The 21,219-nt window shown below is 30.3% G+C and overlaps 2 protein-coding genes across 4 annotated transcripts; one reads left to right on the top strand and one right to left on the bottom strand.

Annotated features, from left to right (window-relative positions):
• Positions 1-380: 380 nt before the first annotated feature.
• LOC131601868 (lactoylglutathione lyase) lies at positions 381-4,950 on the top strand. 3 transcript variants are annotated; one of them, XM_058873780.1, is made up of 9 exons: positions 381-532; positions 765-887; positions 992-1,053; positions 1,308-1,368; positions 1,575-1,654; positions 1,730-1,800; positions 3,087-3,176; positions 4,248-4,365; positions 4,678-4,950. In XM_058873780.1, exons 2-8 carry the CDS (start codon positions 792-794, stop codon positions 4,349-4,351), a joined length of 564 nt encoding a protein of 187 aa, XP_058729763.1. In that variant the 5' UTR covers positions 381-532; positions 765-791; the 3' UTR covers positions 4,352-4,365; positions 4,678-4,950. The 3 variants fall into 3 exon arrangements, with proteins under 3 accessions (XP_058729763.1, XP_058729761.1, XP_058729762.1); XM_058873778.1 differs by lacking the exon at positions 381-532 and adding an exon at positions 539-691; XM_058873779.1 differs by lacking the exon at positions 381-532 and adding an exon at positions 539-691 and having other exon boundaries at positions 4,658-4,950.
• Positions 4,951-19,002: 14,052 nt separating this feature from the next.
• Positions 19,003-20,884, bottom strand: LOC131606895 (transcription factor RAX2-like). The gene is made up of 3 exons (XM_058878985.1): positions 20,662-20,884; positions 20,454-20,583; positions 19,003-19,895 (listed from the first exon to the last, which is right to left on the bottom strand). Exons 1-3 carry the CDS (start codon positions 20,795-20,797, stop codon positions 19,181-19,183), a joined length of 981 nt encoding a protein of 326 aa, XP_058734968.1. The 5' UTR covers positions 20,798-20,884; the 3' UTR covers positions 19,003-19,180.
• Between the last annotated feature and the right edge of the window lie 335 nt (positions 20,885-21,219).

The following is a 21,219-nucleotide window of genomic DNA, read 5'->3' as shown; positions in this document are numbered from 1 at the left end:
TGAAGAATCTTGAACTAACTTATGCGTTGTAGTGGTAATCATATAAGTCCACTCCACACCACCGTAAAGGAGATCAAAACTACTGTGCAAGATCATCAGTTCTTCAACTGTCTTAATTTCTGAATCTTTCGTGAAGTTAGAATATTCATTTATAGTTCTCGGACGAAACATCTAGCCTTGGTGTTTCACAAAAAGGACTTATTGTGTATTAATTACGTCCGGATTTTAGAACAAAAATTTGAGTTATTTTTAAAAATTTCAAGAGTGTGTCACTAACTCATGAGATGAGGTATATTGAATAATCCTCTAATTTAATGGTTGTAAAGTCAAACTAGGAGGGTGTAGTAAATAAAACAGAGCATGTGAATAGCCTTGACCGGATCAACCTCCTGCATCTTTCCAAACAAAATTTTGGGCCAGCCCGAGTTTGCAGGAACACTGATCACCTTGTCCTCTTCCATTCCACTCACAAGCGTTCGCCACTCTCTCTCGCCGAGACTCTCATCCTCTCCTTCTTCAAAACCATCACAAGGTACGCAATCTCTCTCTATCTCTCCGATAATTAAGCATGTCAGCCACCTCTACTTTACACTTCCTTTCTCGTCTCCGTTTCATCGCCAAACCCCAACGTTTCTCTCTCCCATCACCACTCTCAACCCCTTTCCATTTCTCACTCTTCACCAAACCAAAGGTTCCAATTTCAAATCATATTTTTCATCGATCCTCACTCTGCTTATTTTCTCATACTTCATTTCCTTTTGCAGAAATCGACTCAGTTTCGATTTTTCTCAATGGCTGCTGCTGAACCGAAGGAATCACCGGCTAACAACCCTGGTCTTCATGCAACTATAGATGAAGCTACTAAGGGTTACTTTATGCAACAAACTGTGAGCCTTTTTTTTACATTCATATTTGTTAATTGTAATTCTACTTATTATTGTTAGTATTACTTGCATAATTTTGCATTTCTAAAATTTTGTTTCTGTTGCAGATGTATAGAATCAAAGACCCCAAAGTTAGCCTTGATTTTTACTCCCGCATTTTGGGCATGTCGTAAGTCGTTTTTTCCGAATGAATTTTTTTTAGAGGTGTCGATGCTACTGGCACTGCTGAAACCACTGTTTTAAAAACCAAACCAGGCCAAAAATGTGGTTGAACCTTTTGAATGATCAAATTGCAGTGTCGGTCCATGGTTCAACCGGATGAATTGTCTAGTTTGGTTCAGTTTTTGAAACATTGGTTGACTAATGAGTAATGACAATGCTATCACTTTTTGAAAACTCACTAAAATTTTTTGGTTTGTTTAGTTTGCTCAAGAGACTGGATTTTCCGGAATTGAAATTCAGCTTGTACTTTATGGGGTATGAGGTATGGTTTATATTGTTATTTGCTAGGTAAAATATAGTTTTATGGATTGTATGACTGGATTTGAATTATACATGTTGGGACTGTTAATGGAATGCTTAAATAATAAAATATAAACCAAGTTCATATATGACATATCGCGGTAACTCCTGAGTAGTTTTATTTTCTCTTCTCTTAAAACTTTTTTGTTGCATCTTTTTCTTGTTCAGGATACATCTGAAGCTCCAAGTAACCCTGTTGATAGAACAGTTTGGACCTTTGCTCAAAAGGCTACAATTGAATTGACACAGTAAGGAATATGAATATAAATTTGTCAGATTTCTTTATCTATGCATGTCTTATCTGACAATAATGTAATGTACAGTAATTGGGGCACAGAAAGTGATCCAGAGTTCAAAGGGCACCACAATGGCAATTCGGATCCTCGTGGTTTTGGTAAGTGATATCTCATTTGGTTTGGTCTAGATTCACTCCAAAAGTCGTAGTCATTTTTCTTGATTTGATGATGTTGTTATTAGGATCATCCGATTCATGAATCAAATATCTTGGTTCAGTGCAAGTTGTATCTCATGAGATATGAATGGCACGTTTCGGTGATATGTTGTGTTCTCTACGTTGCTATTTTTCTTTTACCAATTTTCATCATAGATATTGAAAAACAAAATTAAATTATTTCAGGAAAAAACTGCTAGGGGAAGTATTAAATACACCCAATTTCATTGTTTCACTGCTCTTTTTTCATTAGTTTGAAATATGGGATTTGTATAAAGTTATAAACAATGTCAATTAGTCATTACCTCATATACGGGCTTTATACAATCACTATAACACAGGACACTTTATTTTGATATGGGAATTTCTTAATGCACCCTATGGATTACTAAGACACTTCGTGAAAATACATTTATGCCTCCAGATTCTGGAGATACATCTTCAGACGCACCTCAAACACACACAATTCACTCGTTTTTAAACAACACCTCAATTTTATGACTAAATTTATTCCGGAAATACATTTCCGGAATGTCTCTGTAAATGCATTTCTGGAACCTATGCATCAATAATGTATGATATCACTACTTTCCTTCAATTTTACATCTCTAACATTGCACCAGCTTTTTTTTAGTTTTGGTCAGAATTATTCCTCTGATCACAACACTACTAGAATACAACCTTGCTTCTTTTTTCCCCATAATATTTGATAGAAATATTTCCTTTTAAATCATGAAACCAGTTCATAAAAAGACTCAACTTTATACTCACAATATAATCCCGAGAATTTGTACTTAAAATTTTACGGAAGTATATTTCTGGATATTTTCCGGAAATATACTTCCGAACTGTTTTTTCTCATTCACGAATGAATTTGGGGCGACTCTCACTTAAGACGTGTTTTGTTGTGAAAATGGTGTGTCCGGAGATACATTTCCGGAACCTGAGGGGTATTTTTCGGATTTTCATAGTGTTTTTCCATCTTATAGATTGCATTAAGAGATTCCCTTTGGGTATACCTTTACTCTGTTTTTCATTTTGTGTATTTATGACTTATAACCTCTTTTAGACTTGTGATAGAATCTAGTATTATTTTCATATCATCCACTTGGATGCATTTTATCTCCTCTCTTCCACAATTTGTTTCTACACTCTAATGTGTTGTTTGTTGCCTTATTGGGATAAATAGGAAATTGAATTCTAATTGCAAGTCTCCATTCTTTTTACAGGACACATTGGCATAACTGTTGATGACACCTACAAAGCTTGTGAAAGATTTCAGAATTTGGGAGTTGAGTTTGTTAAGAAACCAGATGATGGTAACATTTTTTTTATACTTCCTCCTAGAATTTCCAATATACTATGCTATGAATGCTTAGTTTCTATTTATAAATGCTACAGGTGCCTTGTGTTTGAGGTCTGTTATATAGTAGATAACTATCTGAATTATTTTGGCATCCTACTGGGCAATTTTTTCTGTTTGTTGAGTGTTATGTTCCCGGCATGATGAAATCTGTGTTCATAGATAGTTCAACGAATAATTTGACTGTGAAATACATATTTTTAAATAGTTTGAAACTTGAGGATGTAATCTAATTCTAGAAACATGGGTTTGAATTAGATAGGCTAAGTTTTTATTTGGCTTAATAGCTGTCATACATATCTGAATTGCATGGGTTAGAGTTAGGTGTGTTTTTTTTGCAAACAACTTAATGAAGCACTTATGGAGTAAGTGGTTATCATTTAAGCACCCATGTATAAAAACTATTTCTACAATCAAAGAGGGAACACAGTTCAACTATCTTCGTAACTATCACGGGGGACTTATTACATTATCTTATGGACATACCAACTATTTTAATAAACAACTTATAACACACTTATGGAGTAACTGGTCATCATTTAAGCACTTGCGAATAAGATACGTCGTAATAAGCTCTTTCAAACATACCCTAGATATAGTATTCGTCATAATAAGCTCTTTCAAACATACCCTAGTTATAGTTGCTCAAACTCCAACGAGTCCTTTGACCTTAACCACCTTGGTAAGAAAAAACCCTTCCCTTCAGAGAGGAATGAAAGGAGGAGAATTTTTTTTTAAACTATGAAGCACACGAGAGATCAGGTGCATTCAAAGACATAGCAGCTATGGTTGGTTGTCTAATGATACAAAATTATAATCTGCTGCCACAGAATCACAATTGGGTACAATGAAAATTGAGCACAATACAATTGCACAACTTTTTGATAGTTTGAGTTTCGCTGGCTGCTATTTTTGAGAAACTAACTGTGGTATACAATGCTTAATATTCTTGGCAAATGTCTGAATTTGGCTTATTCAATCAGGCCACTGCTTGTGTTTCATTAAAGTTTTCAATTTATTTTTGCAGGGAAAATGAAAGGGATAGCATTTATCAAGGATCCGGATGGATACTGGATTGAAATCTTTGACAGGAAGACAATAGGAAATGTAACAGAAGCTGCTGCTGCTTAAGATAAAATCTTCAGGTAGATACCGTGGTTTCCATTTCTGTTGTCTTATTTACTTATGTTTTTCGTCCTAAAAGTAATGTTCTCCCTATTTCATAGTCTCTTATATAAAGAACCAGGTTGCATGTGAAAGTTTGTTTCATTGTTCTGAATTATGTATATTTTGTAACTCAAACAAATCACTTGATTTTGAAATGTGAAATGGCAAAATGTTTCAGAGAAAATGGGTGTCGTTAATAGATATTTAGATTCAATGAGTACTTCTAGTGCTTTGATGTGCTTATGTTGTATAATCTTCGGTTTTGTTTAGAGAGATTCATCTCCTTGCAGATTTTAACAGGTCACTACTCCAATATGATTGACCGGCTGCTTTGTAAGCTCTAATAATTCTCCAAATCACCCAAGGAAGAATGAATAAGTTGTAGTCAAAACAGAATGTTATAAGGATTGTGTTGTGAATCCTCATTTTCATTTCAGAAGTTCTCATAATCAAAAGCTAGTAGATTTTAACTTGTTTCTGCAATGGATTTAAAAACAAGACATATTTTACGTGTTCATTGTGCTTTGACAACTAAAGACGACATACAGTCTGTTTTTTTAGTATTTATTTATTACAATAGATACAGCCTAGATTAGTATATCTTGGTAAACTAAGAATTAAGAACATACCACCAAACTGATGGATTTTATTATTTTAAAAAAAGTTTATGATATAGGTTGTTTTATTATTGATTGAAATAAGAAACAGAATATTATTTTAATAAAAGCTTTATGATATACTAGTAGGCTATTTTATTATTTTGATTGAAATAAGAAACTGAATAAGACTGAGCCAAATTAAGTCCAACTGTACATAAAAAAAATCCAACTAAATTGAATAGAACAAATCAAGCAAACCTGTAACAAATTCAACAACAAAACTAATTCCAATCTCATTCTAACAAAACAGAAGCAAACCCGAGACAAATATTATTCCTTCCTCCAAAAGTATCAAGTAAATTGGCTCTTCATGATAATTGAATTGAGCTGAATTAAAAAATCACTTGAATTGAACTACATCGTTTCAATTTATTTAGAACTGAATTGAACTAAAATTATTGGATTGGTTTCATATATTATTTCGGAATTCCAAATCGTACGGTTAGTGTTTTATCAAACAAAACTAAGAATCAAATCATTATGAGTTTTTTTAATAAGAAAAATTTAATTTGTTTTTACCATTTTTTCAATTTCAGTTTTGTTTTGGTTTATTTATTATTTATTTCAGTTTTAGAAGTGTTTAACTGTTTATGCGTGGTTTATTATTAAATATCAATCCACTGTAAGGCATAAATTTTGGAAATCTCTCATCCCACTCCTCGGGAGTTCCGCACCATGTATGTTTTCAAAAATATCTTTTGTTTTTGGAGATGTATCTATGAAAGTATTTTTTTATTTAATGTTGAATTGTTCTGTAAAAGCATCTACAAAACTTTTTTTTAACGTTGTTTAAACGGTTCCGTAGATGTATTTACAGAACAATTTAATGTTAAATAAAAAAAATGTGTCCGAAAATACACCTCCGAAAACATAAGACAAAAATGAAATTTCACTAAATACTTAAAAGTATTATGAGGTAGGTGGATTGAGATTTGAGATATTCTCTAAATTTTTTAACTTAGAAACCAATTTCTAATACACCTCCAAAAAGAAGCATAAGAATTTCTTTTAACCACACTTTCTTCTGTAACTTTACACTTTCAGATTGTCCACTACTTTTTTTCTGATGTGCAGTATCAGCACAGACTGCAAACTTGTCTTCTCCAGAGCATAGTAGTTGGAAGAGACAAGATTTTGAGAGGTGCAGCCATTCCCAAGAAACTCATCATTATGAATAGTTGAAAACGAAATGGAACCTTTTGGCCTCTGTTCATAATTCAAAGTCAATCCATTCCAACACCAAAACTATGACCTGTTGCCACTAGTAATATATTTATATTCATGCCAATGATATATATATTTATTAACTATGGATTTGACATTTTATGTTTCTCTAAACCAATCAATATATGAAAATTTATTGTAGTTGTAATCTTGCTTACCTAATATAAAAATCATCACTCTAAAACAAATGAGAGAGCTTCTCCAAGACATGTTCTATTGGTGTAATTAAGTCTCCAGCTATGAAACTTTTTCACTAAGAAACAAATGAAAGAGACTAATTAGTCAAATTGTGTTTGGTTTGCTTTTTTACCATTGCGTATGAACGTAACTTAACTAATTAACTAATTATAAACTATATGTGGAAAATATTCTATAAACAATTTGGAAACGTAACGTCCAAATGACGTGGTGACTGTTGTATAGGTCTCAGACAATGGTCAATAAGAGTCCACCAGCTGGATGGTTAAGACCTAAAGTAATTTGTTATTAATAGAGCAAAAATCTTAATTATTATTAGCAAAGCCGTCTCAAGTTTTTGAAGTCTCAAGTTTTTGAAGGACCTGTATAGATAAGTCATGATTCAACCACGACAAAAGAATTAGAAGTTCTATTTAATCATAGTTTAATAGTGACAAAGATTTATGAGACCTTATTTAATTACGATTTAACTATGAAAATTTTGAAGCCCTAAACAATAGCCGTCTTGTACGCCCTCAAAGACAGCTTTAATTAATAATATATAGCAGAGTTGAATCTTAGAGCTTACATTGAGAATTTGTGTTTTTTGGCCACAGTTGTCGTTAGCTGTGGTCCAATTAAAAGGATATACTAAGATCTAGCTTGATTTTATATTTTAAGAATTTGTCAATATGGGAAGTTGTTTTTTTTCTTTTTCTTTAATATCAATAGAAATTTATATAAATGGAAGATAAAGGGCAATAAATTGCGCAACTAGTTGTTTGATATGCTAAGTTAAGAGGGCAAGACAATATCATCATATTTCTTTGATAAGCAAGCTGGTGAACTACCAATCAGTATTTTGAATGTAAATTTACTAAGTGGTTTAATCAGAGACAAAAACTATTAGAACTTATAACTAAAATTTAAAATAAAGTTCTTTCAAGAAAACTGTAATAAGACTAATGAGTAAAAAAATAATGAAAATTAACATTTAAACAATATTTCTTTCATAGACAAGACATTTAAATATCAACAACGCAGTCTAAATTATGACCGAGAACTAGGGGTGGCAAAACGGACCCGGCCCGCGGATAAAACCCGTTTTACCTGCACTTTTTTGCGGGGTGGGGCAAAGTTTTAGGCCCGCTCTCTTTAATGTGTCCGCCTCGCCCCGCCCCGTTTTTTTGTGGGCTTTTGCGGGCATTTGTTTTTAATAAAATTTTACTATTTTTAGGCCTAAAAAGCCGAATTCCCGCGGGCTTTCCCGCCCCGCCCTCACTTTTTTGCAGGGCGGGGCAAGGTTTTAGACCCGCACTCTTAAAAAAACCCGCCCCGCCCCGCACCATTTTTTCGCGGACTTTTGCGGGGCGGACCTAAACAGGGCGGGCATGCCCGTTTGCCACCCCTACCGAGAACGATGCATAGATGGTTCAACAGTATTTTTTGTTGGGTTGGGCATTTTTATTTTTTTATTTAAAAATTGGTGTTTAAAAAATGTGATTGAAGAAATTAATGGGTTGAATTACAGACTAAAGTCTTGTTCTGTTTAAAATATTTTATTTTATTATGTAAAATTGTGAACTATAAATTAGGAGTGATAATGAAATTCATTGGCAAAATCCATCCAATTCATCCACTAAATTATCCATCCAATCTATCCATTATAAAAAGAGTAGTTAATAGATTGAATCTAATCCATCCATTTAAAGTCATAGATGGATTCAATCCATCCAACAAAATTTAAAAATTCATTGTATTATCTGATGTTTTATTTTAAAACTAATTGATAGTTTTTATAATTAAATAATAAATATATGTTTTTATAAAAAAAGTTAATTAATTTTTTAAATTTTTTATAAATATCTATATATAGGGTTAAATAAGTTTTTAATCCCCATAAATATTGTAGTTTCATTTTTAATCCTCCTGAGTTTTGGCAACTGTTTTAAAACTTTTTTAAAACTGTTTTAAACTGTTTTATAAGTTTTTAAAACTGTTTTAGTTGTTTTATTTAACCCACATATATATATATATATATATATATATATATATATATATATATATATATATATATATATATATATATATATATATATATATATATATATATATATATATATATATATATATATATATATATATATATAACCTCTCAAGTTAAATTTCAAACAATAGAAAATATATTCACTACTTTTTGTTTGATTCTATATAAGAAGATGAATGAGCAACAAAACCAAACCTTATTTTGAAGAGAAATGAGTAATATGATATCGTGCTGGTTCAGTATTTTAATATAATAACATCATAATTTATTTATAAAAAAAACATCATAATTTGTATATAATTACCGTATATATGTTGACTCTTGTTATTTTTACAAAATATCTTTGATCTAAGCCAGCTTATCATGTGATTTTGATAAATATAAAATCTGAACAATTGAACATATCAAATATGTCTTTTTTTTTAAATAATTTCACGCAATATTTAAGTTTAAAAAAATTAAATCAATACGAAAACACAAATGAGTGTAATTACGTTAAAACATAGACCCCGTGTAAATTCAACGACAAACAAATATCTTTAAGTTGCTTATTAAAAAAATTTATATCTTCAATTTTTTTGATAGCAAATCTTTTTTTATTTACAAATGAAATAAAAATATATTTAATAAAAAAACAAATTGTTCAAGGTATTTTAGTTTAGTCAATACAATATATAAAGTTTGAGTATTAAATATGCACGAGATCCTGGTTCAATTTTTTCTTGTAAGATGGTTCAATTTAGATTGTGAACAGTGGAGCAGAAAAAAAAGGATTTTACCAATCCATTTTTCATATTGTCGAATAAATATAAGTTTTAAAACTTACAATATATTTTAGAGATTAAAGAAGGTGCATTGTAAAATTAATAAAAAATGTATTGAAAGATTAATTACAAAAATCTTTAGTTAAGAAAAAACTATTTTAAAGAAATTTTGAAAAAATAATTCTAAAATTTAAAAAATAATTAAAATATTTTAATCAGTTTAGCGGATGGATGGATATCCATCCATTAAAAAGATGATAATGGATGGATTGGATTGGATATTATCCTTAATGGATGGATTGGATTGCATTTATTTAAAGAAATTTTAGTGGATTGTTAATGGATTAATGAATTGTTTTGATCCATCCATTAACAATCCAATCCATATTCATCAAATCCATCCATTTTGCCACCCCTACTATAAATCACAACACCTTTAGAATAAAACAACTCAGTTCAATAATGATACGATTACTACTACAGGATATATAATCAGTCTAGAAGTACATCCTCTAATATAGACTACTTTAAATAAGCTCTTAGACAAAAAGAAATTCAAATAATTCTTCAAAGAGAATTCAATAATGATCGTTTGACCACCCTAAATGATTTCCAAAGAGAATTCAAGAAAATAATAAAACAAATCAACAGGTAGAAAAAGGGAATAAGTTGACGCTCTACCAATTCAAAAACACAATTTAAAAAGAATGAGGAAGAAAAAGCTCATAAATAATTTTTGATGTATTTTAGACTGAAATGTGCATTTCTTATATAGTGAAATAAACTAACCTAGATAAGAAATCTAAGCAAGGTAAAACTTAGAATTTTCTATTTTTATTATATAATATTGGAAATTAACTTTAGTGTGCATTCTAACAATGTGGGACATAAAGTTTTCTCAATTAACTCATAAACACACATAATTTTTTTATAATGTGGAACTTTTAGGATTTTTTCAATGTGATTATCATATTAGAATTTTCACATGTTCCAACAATCCCTCACTTAAATTTTAAAAAGTGTTTCAGAAGTAACGTCAAACATTTCTAAGATTGTGCATAAACAAAGGTGTTACGACTTGAGTGACTCATTATCTTGAACTCTATCTCAGACATTAAATCTGCACACAATTTTTTCTTAGTGTGTATTCTATAATGTTGTGTTTTAATGACCTTGTATGTCTATCCAAATTTAGTGAAAGCTCTAGAAATTTTGCCTCGAAATTTCATAGAAATTGACCTAAGTTCCAGGACCATATAACTGATTCTATCATCAAGAGTACTCTTGTAGCTTGGTATTTCACATATACAAAGTATATATATATATATATATATATATATATATATATATATATATATATATATATATATATATATATATATATATATATATATATATATATATATATATATATATATCTCATTAAGAGTTTATTATCTCATCCTCTTATCACTTCAGGATTCACGTTTCTCTTATTTATATTAACATGATAATCTCGGGTCGCTCACAACTTGTTATTATCTGTTGAACCTGCTTAACAAGTGAATTCAAACACAAGATGGAGGTGAATTATGTTGTTCATAAACCATGATTAATATTTAAAAACTTCTTTATTTAAAATCTATTTATGTTAGTTCAATAGATAAACAAAGATAAAACAGCGAAAAGATAAAAGAGAAGGAGATAGAGAAGACGAAAAAAATTAAATGAAAGAAAGTAAAGAGATGGAGATAGAGAAATTGCATTAGAATTTTTATAGGTTTGGCCTAACCACTTGTCCCGCTCTTGTCTCTAAATTTTTTTTCTTGAGAGTTCCAGTTATAAAAAGTCTTGAGCTTTTAAGGATATGCCCGCAAACCTTTTTACAACATATGAGAGATTTTACATAGATTTATCCCGCAAACCTAATAGAGCTTTTGACAGATGAGCTAACAAACCAAACAGAGATTTGACCAACTAATATTAAGAACCAAATAGAGATTTTACCAGGATAGTCTCGACAATCAAATTGAGATTTTACCAGGATAACTCACTAACCAAATAAATATATCAAACAAGTGAATCACACTCTTGATGAAGAACACTTAAGCATAAACACTTGTACAACAAAACTCTCACAAGTATTTTTCACTCGCAAAACACTAAGGCAATTTTAGTGAAATACTATAAAAAGAGTAGAAAGTGAGAAAGAAAAGATTCAAAGCGAATTCTGATGTGTTTGGGAATAAGGAGAAGCCCCATATTTATAGGAGAAAATATGTTTCAAACAGGAAAATGATCCATAATCTTTCTAATGCATTTAATCGATTATGACCTAACGTTAATCTATTAGATAGACCAAATATGGAAGGTTTTCAAATTTGTTGTTACTAATCGACTAGAAGCTTATTTAAATGATTAGAATACATTACAAAATAGTTAATCGATTAACCTTAAATTTTTAATCAATTGTCTAGTGTAAAAATCACTCCAAAATGTTTAACTAAGCTAATAACCAAATAGGCCAAGCATAAAATATTTTTGAGTGATTTTATAAAATGAGAGAGGCTTCCAAAACATTTGTGTGTGTGTGTGTGTGTGTGTTTTTTCTTAGTATCTTAGATTATACTTTTATACTTTTATAATACATCAATTACTCAAACACAAGACCATGTGAGCTTTAACACTTCTCATCTTTCACAAAATTGAAACTTCAAGGTTTCTTGCTTGATTCATCATTGATTCAACACTTTAATTGGGAGTTGACTTATTCTAATTGACGAGGCTTGATATAGCTTATTTGATAGACATCATCCTTAAAATTTGATTAAATAGAAATCCTCAAGGACTCCACCGAACACCGCTCAACATTATATGTTGTCATATTCAAAACCACCAAGATAATTTGCACATAATTGTATATGCAAGCACATAGTTCCATGTATCCTAATTCTTGGGATCTCAATTCTTTTAGGTTGGTTTACCATCATAAGTAGCTCAAATATCAATAAACATTATCCCCATATTATTGGATGAATTATGTACTTTCTCTCTAGCTAATTCTTTCGTCAAAGGTTCTGCTAAATTTTCATCAGTGCATACATGATCCATTCTCACAACTCTTTTATAGATACACTCTCTAAAAATGTCATGCTCTATTCTTATTTGACGCCTCTTACCATTATAATAACAATGATCAAATTTTTACAATAGTCATGGTATTATCGCAGTAGATCAACACGGTTGACATATGTTTTTTCCGCAAAGGGATCTTAGCTAGCAAGCATTTTGACCAATTTTCTTCTTCACTAGCAGTTTATAATGCTATCATTTTAGAATCCAGATTGGGCTGAGCCAAGATAGTCTATTTCTTTGATTTCCAATATACAAATCCTTCAACTATACAAAATATATGACCACTACTTTTTTTATAATCATCTGATAATATGTTCTAATCTGCATCACACTATCCTTTAAGTAATGTATAAAATCTCTTATAATGTAAACAAAAATTAACGGTCCTTTTAATTTATCACATAACTCTCTCAATGGCTTTCCAATGCTCATTACTTGGTCTATTAGTAAACTTGTACAACAATTCTGCAACTTATCTAATGTTAGCTATAGTTCAATCAGTAGCATACCTAAGACTCTCAATGACGCTCACATACTTAATTTTTCTAACACTACCATAAATGTTCCTACATAGTAAACTCAATTTTTCAAGTATGTTTGCAGTAAAAAAATATATTTCTTTAGGATCTTCTCCACATAGTGAGATTGATCCAAGGGTATTCCCTTCTCGGATTTAGTGATCTTAATTCCAAGAGTCACCATCTCTTATTTAAGCTCTTTCATATCAAAATTGTCGCACAATAATAATTTCACATCATTTATAGCTTGAATGTTTAATCCAACTATGAGTAAGTCGTCTACATAGAGACATATGATAGTGCAAATGCTATTTCCAAATTTGTAATAAACGCATTTGTCACTTGTATTCACTTTTTATCCATTCAATATTTTCAAGTTATAAAAAGATTTATGCCATTGCTTTGGAGCTTGATTTAGACCATACTGAAACTTATCTAAGTTGCAAACCTTATTTTCTCTCCCATGAATCACAAACCCTCCTGGTTGGTCCATATAAATTTATTCTTCTAAGACATTGTTTAAATAGATGACTTAACATTCATTTGGTGTACCATTGAGTTATAAATAGAAGCAATTGAAATCAGTACCTTCATGGATGTAATTCTAGTGATCGGAGATAAATTATCAACGAAATTTATATTTTCTCTTTGCCTAAAACTTTTGGCTACAAGGCAAACCTTGTACATATCAACTATTTCATCATGTTTTAGCTTCTTTTTCAAAATCTATTTACAACCAATTGACTTACAACCAGGAGGCAAGTCTAATAAGTTCCAGGTCCTGTTAGATTCTAGATAATCTATCTCATCGTTATTAACTTCTTGCCACAAATATGCATCCAGAGATGATAAGACTTCTTGAATATTTGGTGTATCTTCTTCTATTGTGTATTCCACGTAATATGATCCATATTCTTTAACAACTATTACTCTCTTGCTTCGTTGAAGTTTTGTGTCTACTTCGTCATTGCCTTTAGTTCTTTTGATCACATGAATGTTATTTGATTTAGTGCCCTAACTATTTATCAATTTGAAAGAAAATTTATCTTCCTGGAATTCAACATCATTTAATTTTGTGACACTTTAGGATTTAAGTCATAAAACTTGTATGTATTAATGTTTACTATATACCTAATGAATACACATTCCTAGGCTTTACTAGCGAGTTTAACTCGCTTCGGATCGTAATCCTGACATAAGCCCTCAAGTTGTAAAATAAGGCAAGTTTTATTGTCTTTTATTCAATGTCTCATAAGGAGAAATCTTGTGATTAGATTTGAGAACTCTCTTTAGGACATAGGGAATAGTCATTTAAGTTTCCCACCACCATTGAGATGCAACACCAAAATTCAACATAATAGAAACGACTAATTTAGTAAGAGTTCTATTATTCCTTTTTACTATACCATTCATTTCACAAGAATATGATGTGATGCTTTCTTGTATAATTTTGTGTTTACTACATACCATACCTAATGAATATACATTCGTAGGCTCTACTAGCGAGTTTAACTCGCTTCGGATCCGTAATCTTAACATAAACCCTCTAGTTCTAAAATAAAACAAGTTTGATTGTCTTTTCTTCAATAAATGAGAGATCTTGTTTTTAGATTTGAGAACTCTCTTTAGGAAATAGTCAATTAAGTTTTCCACCACCACTAAGATGCAACACCAAAATTTAACATAATAGAAATGACTAATTTAGTAACTGTTCTATTATTTCTTTCTGTTTTACCATTCATTCATGAGAATATGATATGATGCTTTCATGTACAAAACCTAATTTAGTAACAGTTCCCCTATCACTACAAAACCTATTAATTTTCTTACTAAATTGATTTTCAATTTCATTGACAAAATTCTTAAGCATATCAAGCGCGAAATATGTTGATAACCAATAGCCTTCTTAATTTCCAACAATCCACATCAGACAAACAACACTGATTATGTCACAAACACAAATCGAATAGAAAAGGGAAATAAACACATTAATAACCTGTCCAACTGGCCAACCAGGCTCTGATACCACTAATGTAACACCCTCTAAACCCCACGACAAATATATTACAAAATTAGAGTAAAATCATGCATATCAAGAGGGCGTCACATGTATTAGAACATACAACAACAATAAACTTCATAAAGCCTCTGGTCATGTTCACAACACACATTTGAATATCATGTTTCATATGCACATCACACTAGAATAATAAAATTATACCAATTAACAATATCTCAATATATAATAATCCATGCATACAAGCATTTGACACTAAGGTCACATCACAAAATCCAACATATTCAAAATTATAAAGGGAGTAATACAATATCTCTCAAAACATAACATGAAACCAAACGTAAACCCTAAGTGTTACATTACTAGAGCATGAGACTATCTCTACCTAGGAAAATGATAAAACGAAAGAAAAGTTCATCGACTAAATCCTCGTAAGAAACCAGACCATGCTAAGCCCGGCCTCTCGTGGTAAGTGTGATTTCTTCTGTCACAAAAAACTCTACTGCGAATAACAATTTGCCCCATACGAGGTTTTCACCCCAAAACTCATCCAGACAACAATTACTCATGAATTCAATATATTCTAACATATAGCATCATATAGTAACATAAGGACATCGTATCAAACATCAATTTTATCATTTCACCAAACCCTGACATGTGAAATATATGAAAAGAAGAATAAACCCCTAATTTCATGTCACTACCCATCATACATCATTATACAAACCTATAATAATAGAAACCCCACCCTTACCTTAGGTTTTTAGCTTTTCTAGGTTTCTCCTGTTCTCTTATCCCCTTTTCCTCTTTTCTTCTCTTTCCTTCTTTCTTACTATCTTTCTAATTCTCTCTAGTTTTAGTTAACCCTTACTAATTCTTATTTCATTAGTGGGTTTAACTCATTCTCACATAAACCCATCACCAAGGCCCAGTTAATCAATAATGTTATTTTCACACCCATTAACCCAACACACACATATATCACAATATATTCACAATATATTCAATGTCTCATAAGGAGAAATCTTGTGTTTAGATTTGAGAACTCTCTTTAGGACATAGGGAATAGTTATTTAAGTTTCCCACCACCAGTGAGATGCAACACCAAAATTCAACATAATAGAATCAACTAATTTAGTAAGAGTTCTATTATTCCTTTTTACTATACCATTCATTTCACAAGAATATGATGTGATGCTTTCATGTATAATTTTGTGTTTACTACATACCTAATGAATATACATTCGTAGGCTCTACTAGCGAGTTTAACTTGCTTCGGATCCGTAATCTTGACTTAAACCCTCAAGTTCTAAAATAAAACAAGTTTGATAGTCTTTTCTTCAACAAAGGAGAGATCCTGTTTTTAGATTTGAGAGCTCTCTTTAGGAAATAGGAAATAGTCAGTTAAGTTTCTCACCACCACTAAGATGCAACACCAAAATTTAACATAATAGAAATGACTAATTTAGTAACAGTTCTATTATTTCTTTCTGCTTTACTATTCATTCATGAGAATATGATGTGATGCTTTCATGTACAAATCCGTATTGTTTGTAAAATTCATTAAATAAATTAGATCATACTCAGTTCCCCTATCAATACAAAACCTCTTAATTTTCTTACTAAATTGATTTTCATTTCATTCACAAAATTCTTAAGCATATCAAGCGCGAAATATGTTGATAACCAATAGCCTTCTTAATCTCCAACAATCCACATCAGACAAACAGTACTGATTATGTCACAAACACAAATCGAATACAAAAGGGAAATAAACACATTAATAACCTGGCCAACTGGCCAACCAGGCTCTGATACCACTAATGTAACACTCTCTAAACCCCACGACAAATATTTTGCAAAATTAGAGTAAAATCATGCATATCAAGAAAGCGTCACATGTATTACAACATACAACAACAATACTAAAATGATACCAATTAACAATATCTCAACATATAATAATCCATGCATACAAGCATTTGGCACTAAGGTCACATCACAAAATCCAACATATTCAAAATTATAAAGGGAGTAATACAATATTTCTCAAAATATAATATGAAACCAAACGTAAACCCTAAGTGTTACATAACTAGAGCATGAGACTATCTCTACCTAGGAAAACGATAAAACGAAAGAAAAGCTCATCGGCTAAATCCTCGTAAGCAACTATTCCAATAGACCGACTGATTTATGCTTTATTCAAAAATAACCCAAAACCAATATTCTTTTTAAATTGGATTATGCATTACATCGTTCAAAATTAAAATCTTTTCAGATGTGAATTTCAATTACACTTCTCTAATACCGAAAATATTAATAGTGTGGACAACTGAAATATCTTATTGAATTAAAAGAGACTATCATGTCCCCTAAATGTTTTTGAATTTTAAAAAATACTTAACTATTTTTCAGATGTTTTTCTTTTAAAGTGAACAACATTGATTATAGTAGAATTGAGTTTGGTAGAATTGATTTTTATAAAATTGAATTTAGCAAAATTGATTTATGTTTGAATACATTTATGTAAAAGTGAGTTGGACAATAAATTTCAATGTAAAAATCACTCATAATCAATTATGGAGGCAGAAGCTGCAAATTGTAATTTAAAGTAGAATTAATAATTATGGAGCAGAATCAATTCTACTTTTAATAAACCAAACACTTCAAAATCAACAAAAACAATTATATACCTCTATAGTTAATTTTAAAATTAATTTTGAATCTTTCAAAAATCAATTCATACATACTAATAGTATTACTCAAATTCTAAGGAGTGACCCTTCACCTTTACATTAGCTTCAAATTTCAAGTATTTAGAATAAACTCAAGACTTTTAATGTACTTTGTTGTGAACCAAGAGAAAGTCTTCCCATAAGCTGTACACAACTCTACTATCCCAACCCTATCTATTAAATAAACTAAAAAAAATACAACAAGAACATTAATTTTTTTCTCAAAAAGTACATTAGTTTGATATTTTAATTAAAAATCTGACAAAAATTCCTGGTGTTCATATTAATTTGTGGATCCTTTTATGGGATTGGTTTCCCAATGGGGATTCCACTGCACATTAATATTAAGAGGGTTGCTATTTATACACCCAATATCATACACTTATCCACTTACACCGTATAAAATACTTTTTGGCATGTGCTTGTTTTCAGAATAAAATAAAAAATAATGATTAAATATTAAAAAAAAAAATCAAAACCGTAATATACTACGGTGTAGGTGTCACATAAATTGTAAGAATAACCTTTCTCTAATATTAAACAACTTGCATCATCATCTTCTTTTCTTGCTTTCACTAACTCTTTTTCTTCCTCTTTTGTTTCCTTTCGTACACTATTATGTTTTTCAAAGCACACACTATGCATTAAAAACTATAGAAAATTAAGTAACAAAGTTGAACTTTCTAACTTCGACTTTTTAACTTGTATTAGAAAGAAGAAACATTCACGTTTTCGTTTATGATTCGTGTGTGTGTAAAGTGAAGTATTAATTTAGTGTTCATGTTCTAGAAATTATAGTAAAATATTTAATAAATAAAATGATCTATTTGTCAACAATAATGGCATATATTTCATGGCTTTTGCCGCTTTCTAGTCGTTGCAATAATTTAAAAAAGACTTGTTCAAATAAAATGACTAATAATAGTAAAAATTATTTAAATATGAATACTTTTAAGTTAATTTATAGTACTAGACAACAAAATTTCACTTCTATCGTTGTATGTTTTCCATGATAATTATTAATTAATCTTAAGAAAATTGAGATTTGTTGTCAACGAGCTAGTTTCTGTCTCTTCACTCAAATGAAGTTATTTTGAAAATAATTTTTTAATTGAGTGCTTAACTCAATAATGCACTTTCTGTCAAATAAACAGATCACAAATTCTCATAATTATATATAATATCATAAGTATAAAAAAGATAAAGATAATACTAAGAATCTAATCAACACATAAACTACATGTGATAATAATTTTTTAATAAATATTATAATATTATAATTATAACCTAAATCAATAATTATTGGTTGTTTATTTTCCTTTTACCATTCTTTTAATATAAAAAAACTTGCACGGAAAATATACTTACAAAAAATGTAACATCATTGTTTATAATCATTACAAGAAGATATGCACAAAACATAAATAAAAGTTAAAACTAATCATCATAACAAATATTCCTTCATAATTTCATTAAATTAATTAAAAACAAAAACACATGACCTCAAAATATTTTTATTTCACTTCTAGACTCTAGTAATGGTAATAGTACATACCATTATTCTCTTCATTCTTATGAACTTCCTCAACATTAAAATCTTTGTTGATGTTGTTGTTGTTGTTACTAATCAAATGCTTAATATCTTCAAGACCATAATCTAGTAATGGAGTTAATGTTTGACTTGGACTAATAGTATTATTATTGTAACTATATCCAACTCCACTTGATTTTTCTTCATATTGGTTCAAAGTTTCACGACCAACAACACTTCCATTGTTAGAACTTATCATGAAGTTATTGTTATTGTTGAACTCATCAAATCCAATACTAGACATGTGATGATGATGAGGATGATAGCCAATTTCTTCTTGCTTGATTTCCTTGCAACTTCCATCAGATGAACTACAACTTCCTTCACTTCCAAACATAAACATGTTGTTGTTGTTGTCTTTGATAATAGGGTAAGTATTATTATATTGCATGTGAGGGTTCATGGAATCTTGGTTTTGGTAAAAAGGGTTGAAAGATGTGTTTGGATAGTTGTTTGAAAGAAGTGAGATGGTTTGAAGATCATTGAAGGATGTTGTTGGAGTTTGAGTGAAGTAGTCAAAGAAAGAAGATGGGGGTGGAAATGAAGGTTTTCTAGGGTGATGTAAAGCCATGAGTTTTTTCTTCAACTTTGTGTTCCAATAGTTCTTGATATCATTGTCTGTCCTACCTGGCAATTGTGCAGCTATGATTGACCACCTACAAATCAATATCAAAAACATGTTCTTAGTCTTGCATGGAACCTAACTAGGTTTCCACTCACCAAACAAACAAATTCCATTTTTTCTTATAACTCTTATATCTGACCATGAAACCGACTAATTTAAGGGGATTAATCATACCGTCTACGGACCATTTAAAGCCAGAGACAAAATAAAACTCTGATCCAACAAATGACTTGTTTACTCTGAGACTTCAGATAACTTCAAATATAAGCATATACTCTCAAGTTTCAAGTCTTCATGATTAGGCTAACCGGCTAACCGATAAGGTTAAAAATTTATTTTTTAAATAATTGTTTTCCTTTTAGTTATTATAATTTATTTTCCATTTTACTTATTGTGTTAGGACATTCATTATTGGTGTTTTAGTACTTGAAGCATGTAGATTATAATGATTAAGGAGGATAAGAAGAAAGATAAAGTTATAGACAATTATTATGAATTTGAGATTAGATTGGTCAGAAGAGAACAAAAAGGGTTGAAAAAATTGTACTTTGCAATTTGCACTAAAAAGGTAGTAGTAAAAAAAGTGTACCTGCTTCCAATATTAACATAGAGACTGCAAATTATTCTGTCTTCCTCATCAGAAAAATCTCCATGCTTAATGTTTGGCCTAAGATAGTTAAGCCATCTCAATCTACAACTTTTTCCACATCTCTTCAAACCTAATAACAAAAAATAATAAAATTTTAAAAAAATAATAATACAAAATTAAGCATTTTTCATGAATATACATATCTTACCAGCTTTATGAGGAAGAGAAATCCAATTCCCACCAGTGCCATGTTTCTCTATGTAATCTTTGAGTTTTGAGTCTTCTTCTGGTGACCATGGACCTCTCTTCACACTTGTTTTGTCACAACATGGAGCTCTTCCCATTTTTTTTCTTTTTCTCAAGCAAGAAAATTTTGATGATTCAAACTCTCACTTTCTAGATGAAACTTAATTTGGTGGATAGTGGTAATGCCTTTATAAATAAGAGACCTGGATTTTGAAAAAAGTTTAAAATAATATAATATTATTATTTTATATATTATTTTTTTCATGTGAGTGAGAGAGAGAGAGAGAGAGAGAGAGAGAGAGAGAGAGAGAGAGAGAGAGATAAAGGTACATTGCATAAGTCAAATGAAAGGAAAGACATAACAATACATGTATAATAATTTATTTGATTTGTTTTCAACGTACTGTTGATAATAATTAATATTAATATGCAAGAGGGTACTCAAGGTCAGAGAAAACTCTCTCATCTTCAACGTTGGAGACTTGGCAAGAATAAAGATTGTTCACATTTCTTTAAGGTG

This window comes from Vicia villosa, linkage group LG5 (genome assembly GCF_029867415.1).
Source record: "Vicia villosa cultivar HV-30 ecotype Madison, WI linkage group LG5, Vvil1.0, whole genome shotgun sequence".
Classification (NCBI taxonomy): domain Eukaryota; kingdom Viridiplantae; phylum Streptophyta; class Magnoliopsida; order Fabales; family Fabaceae; genus Vicia; species Vicia villosa.
This window is presented reverse-complemented; position numbering and strand designations above follow the sequence as displayed.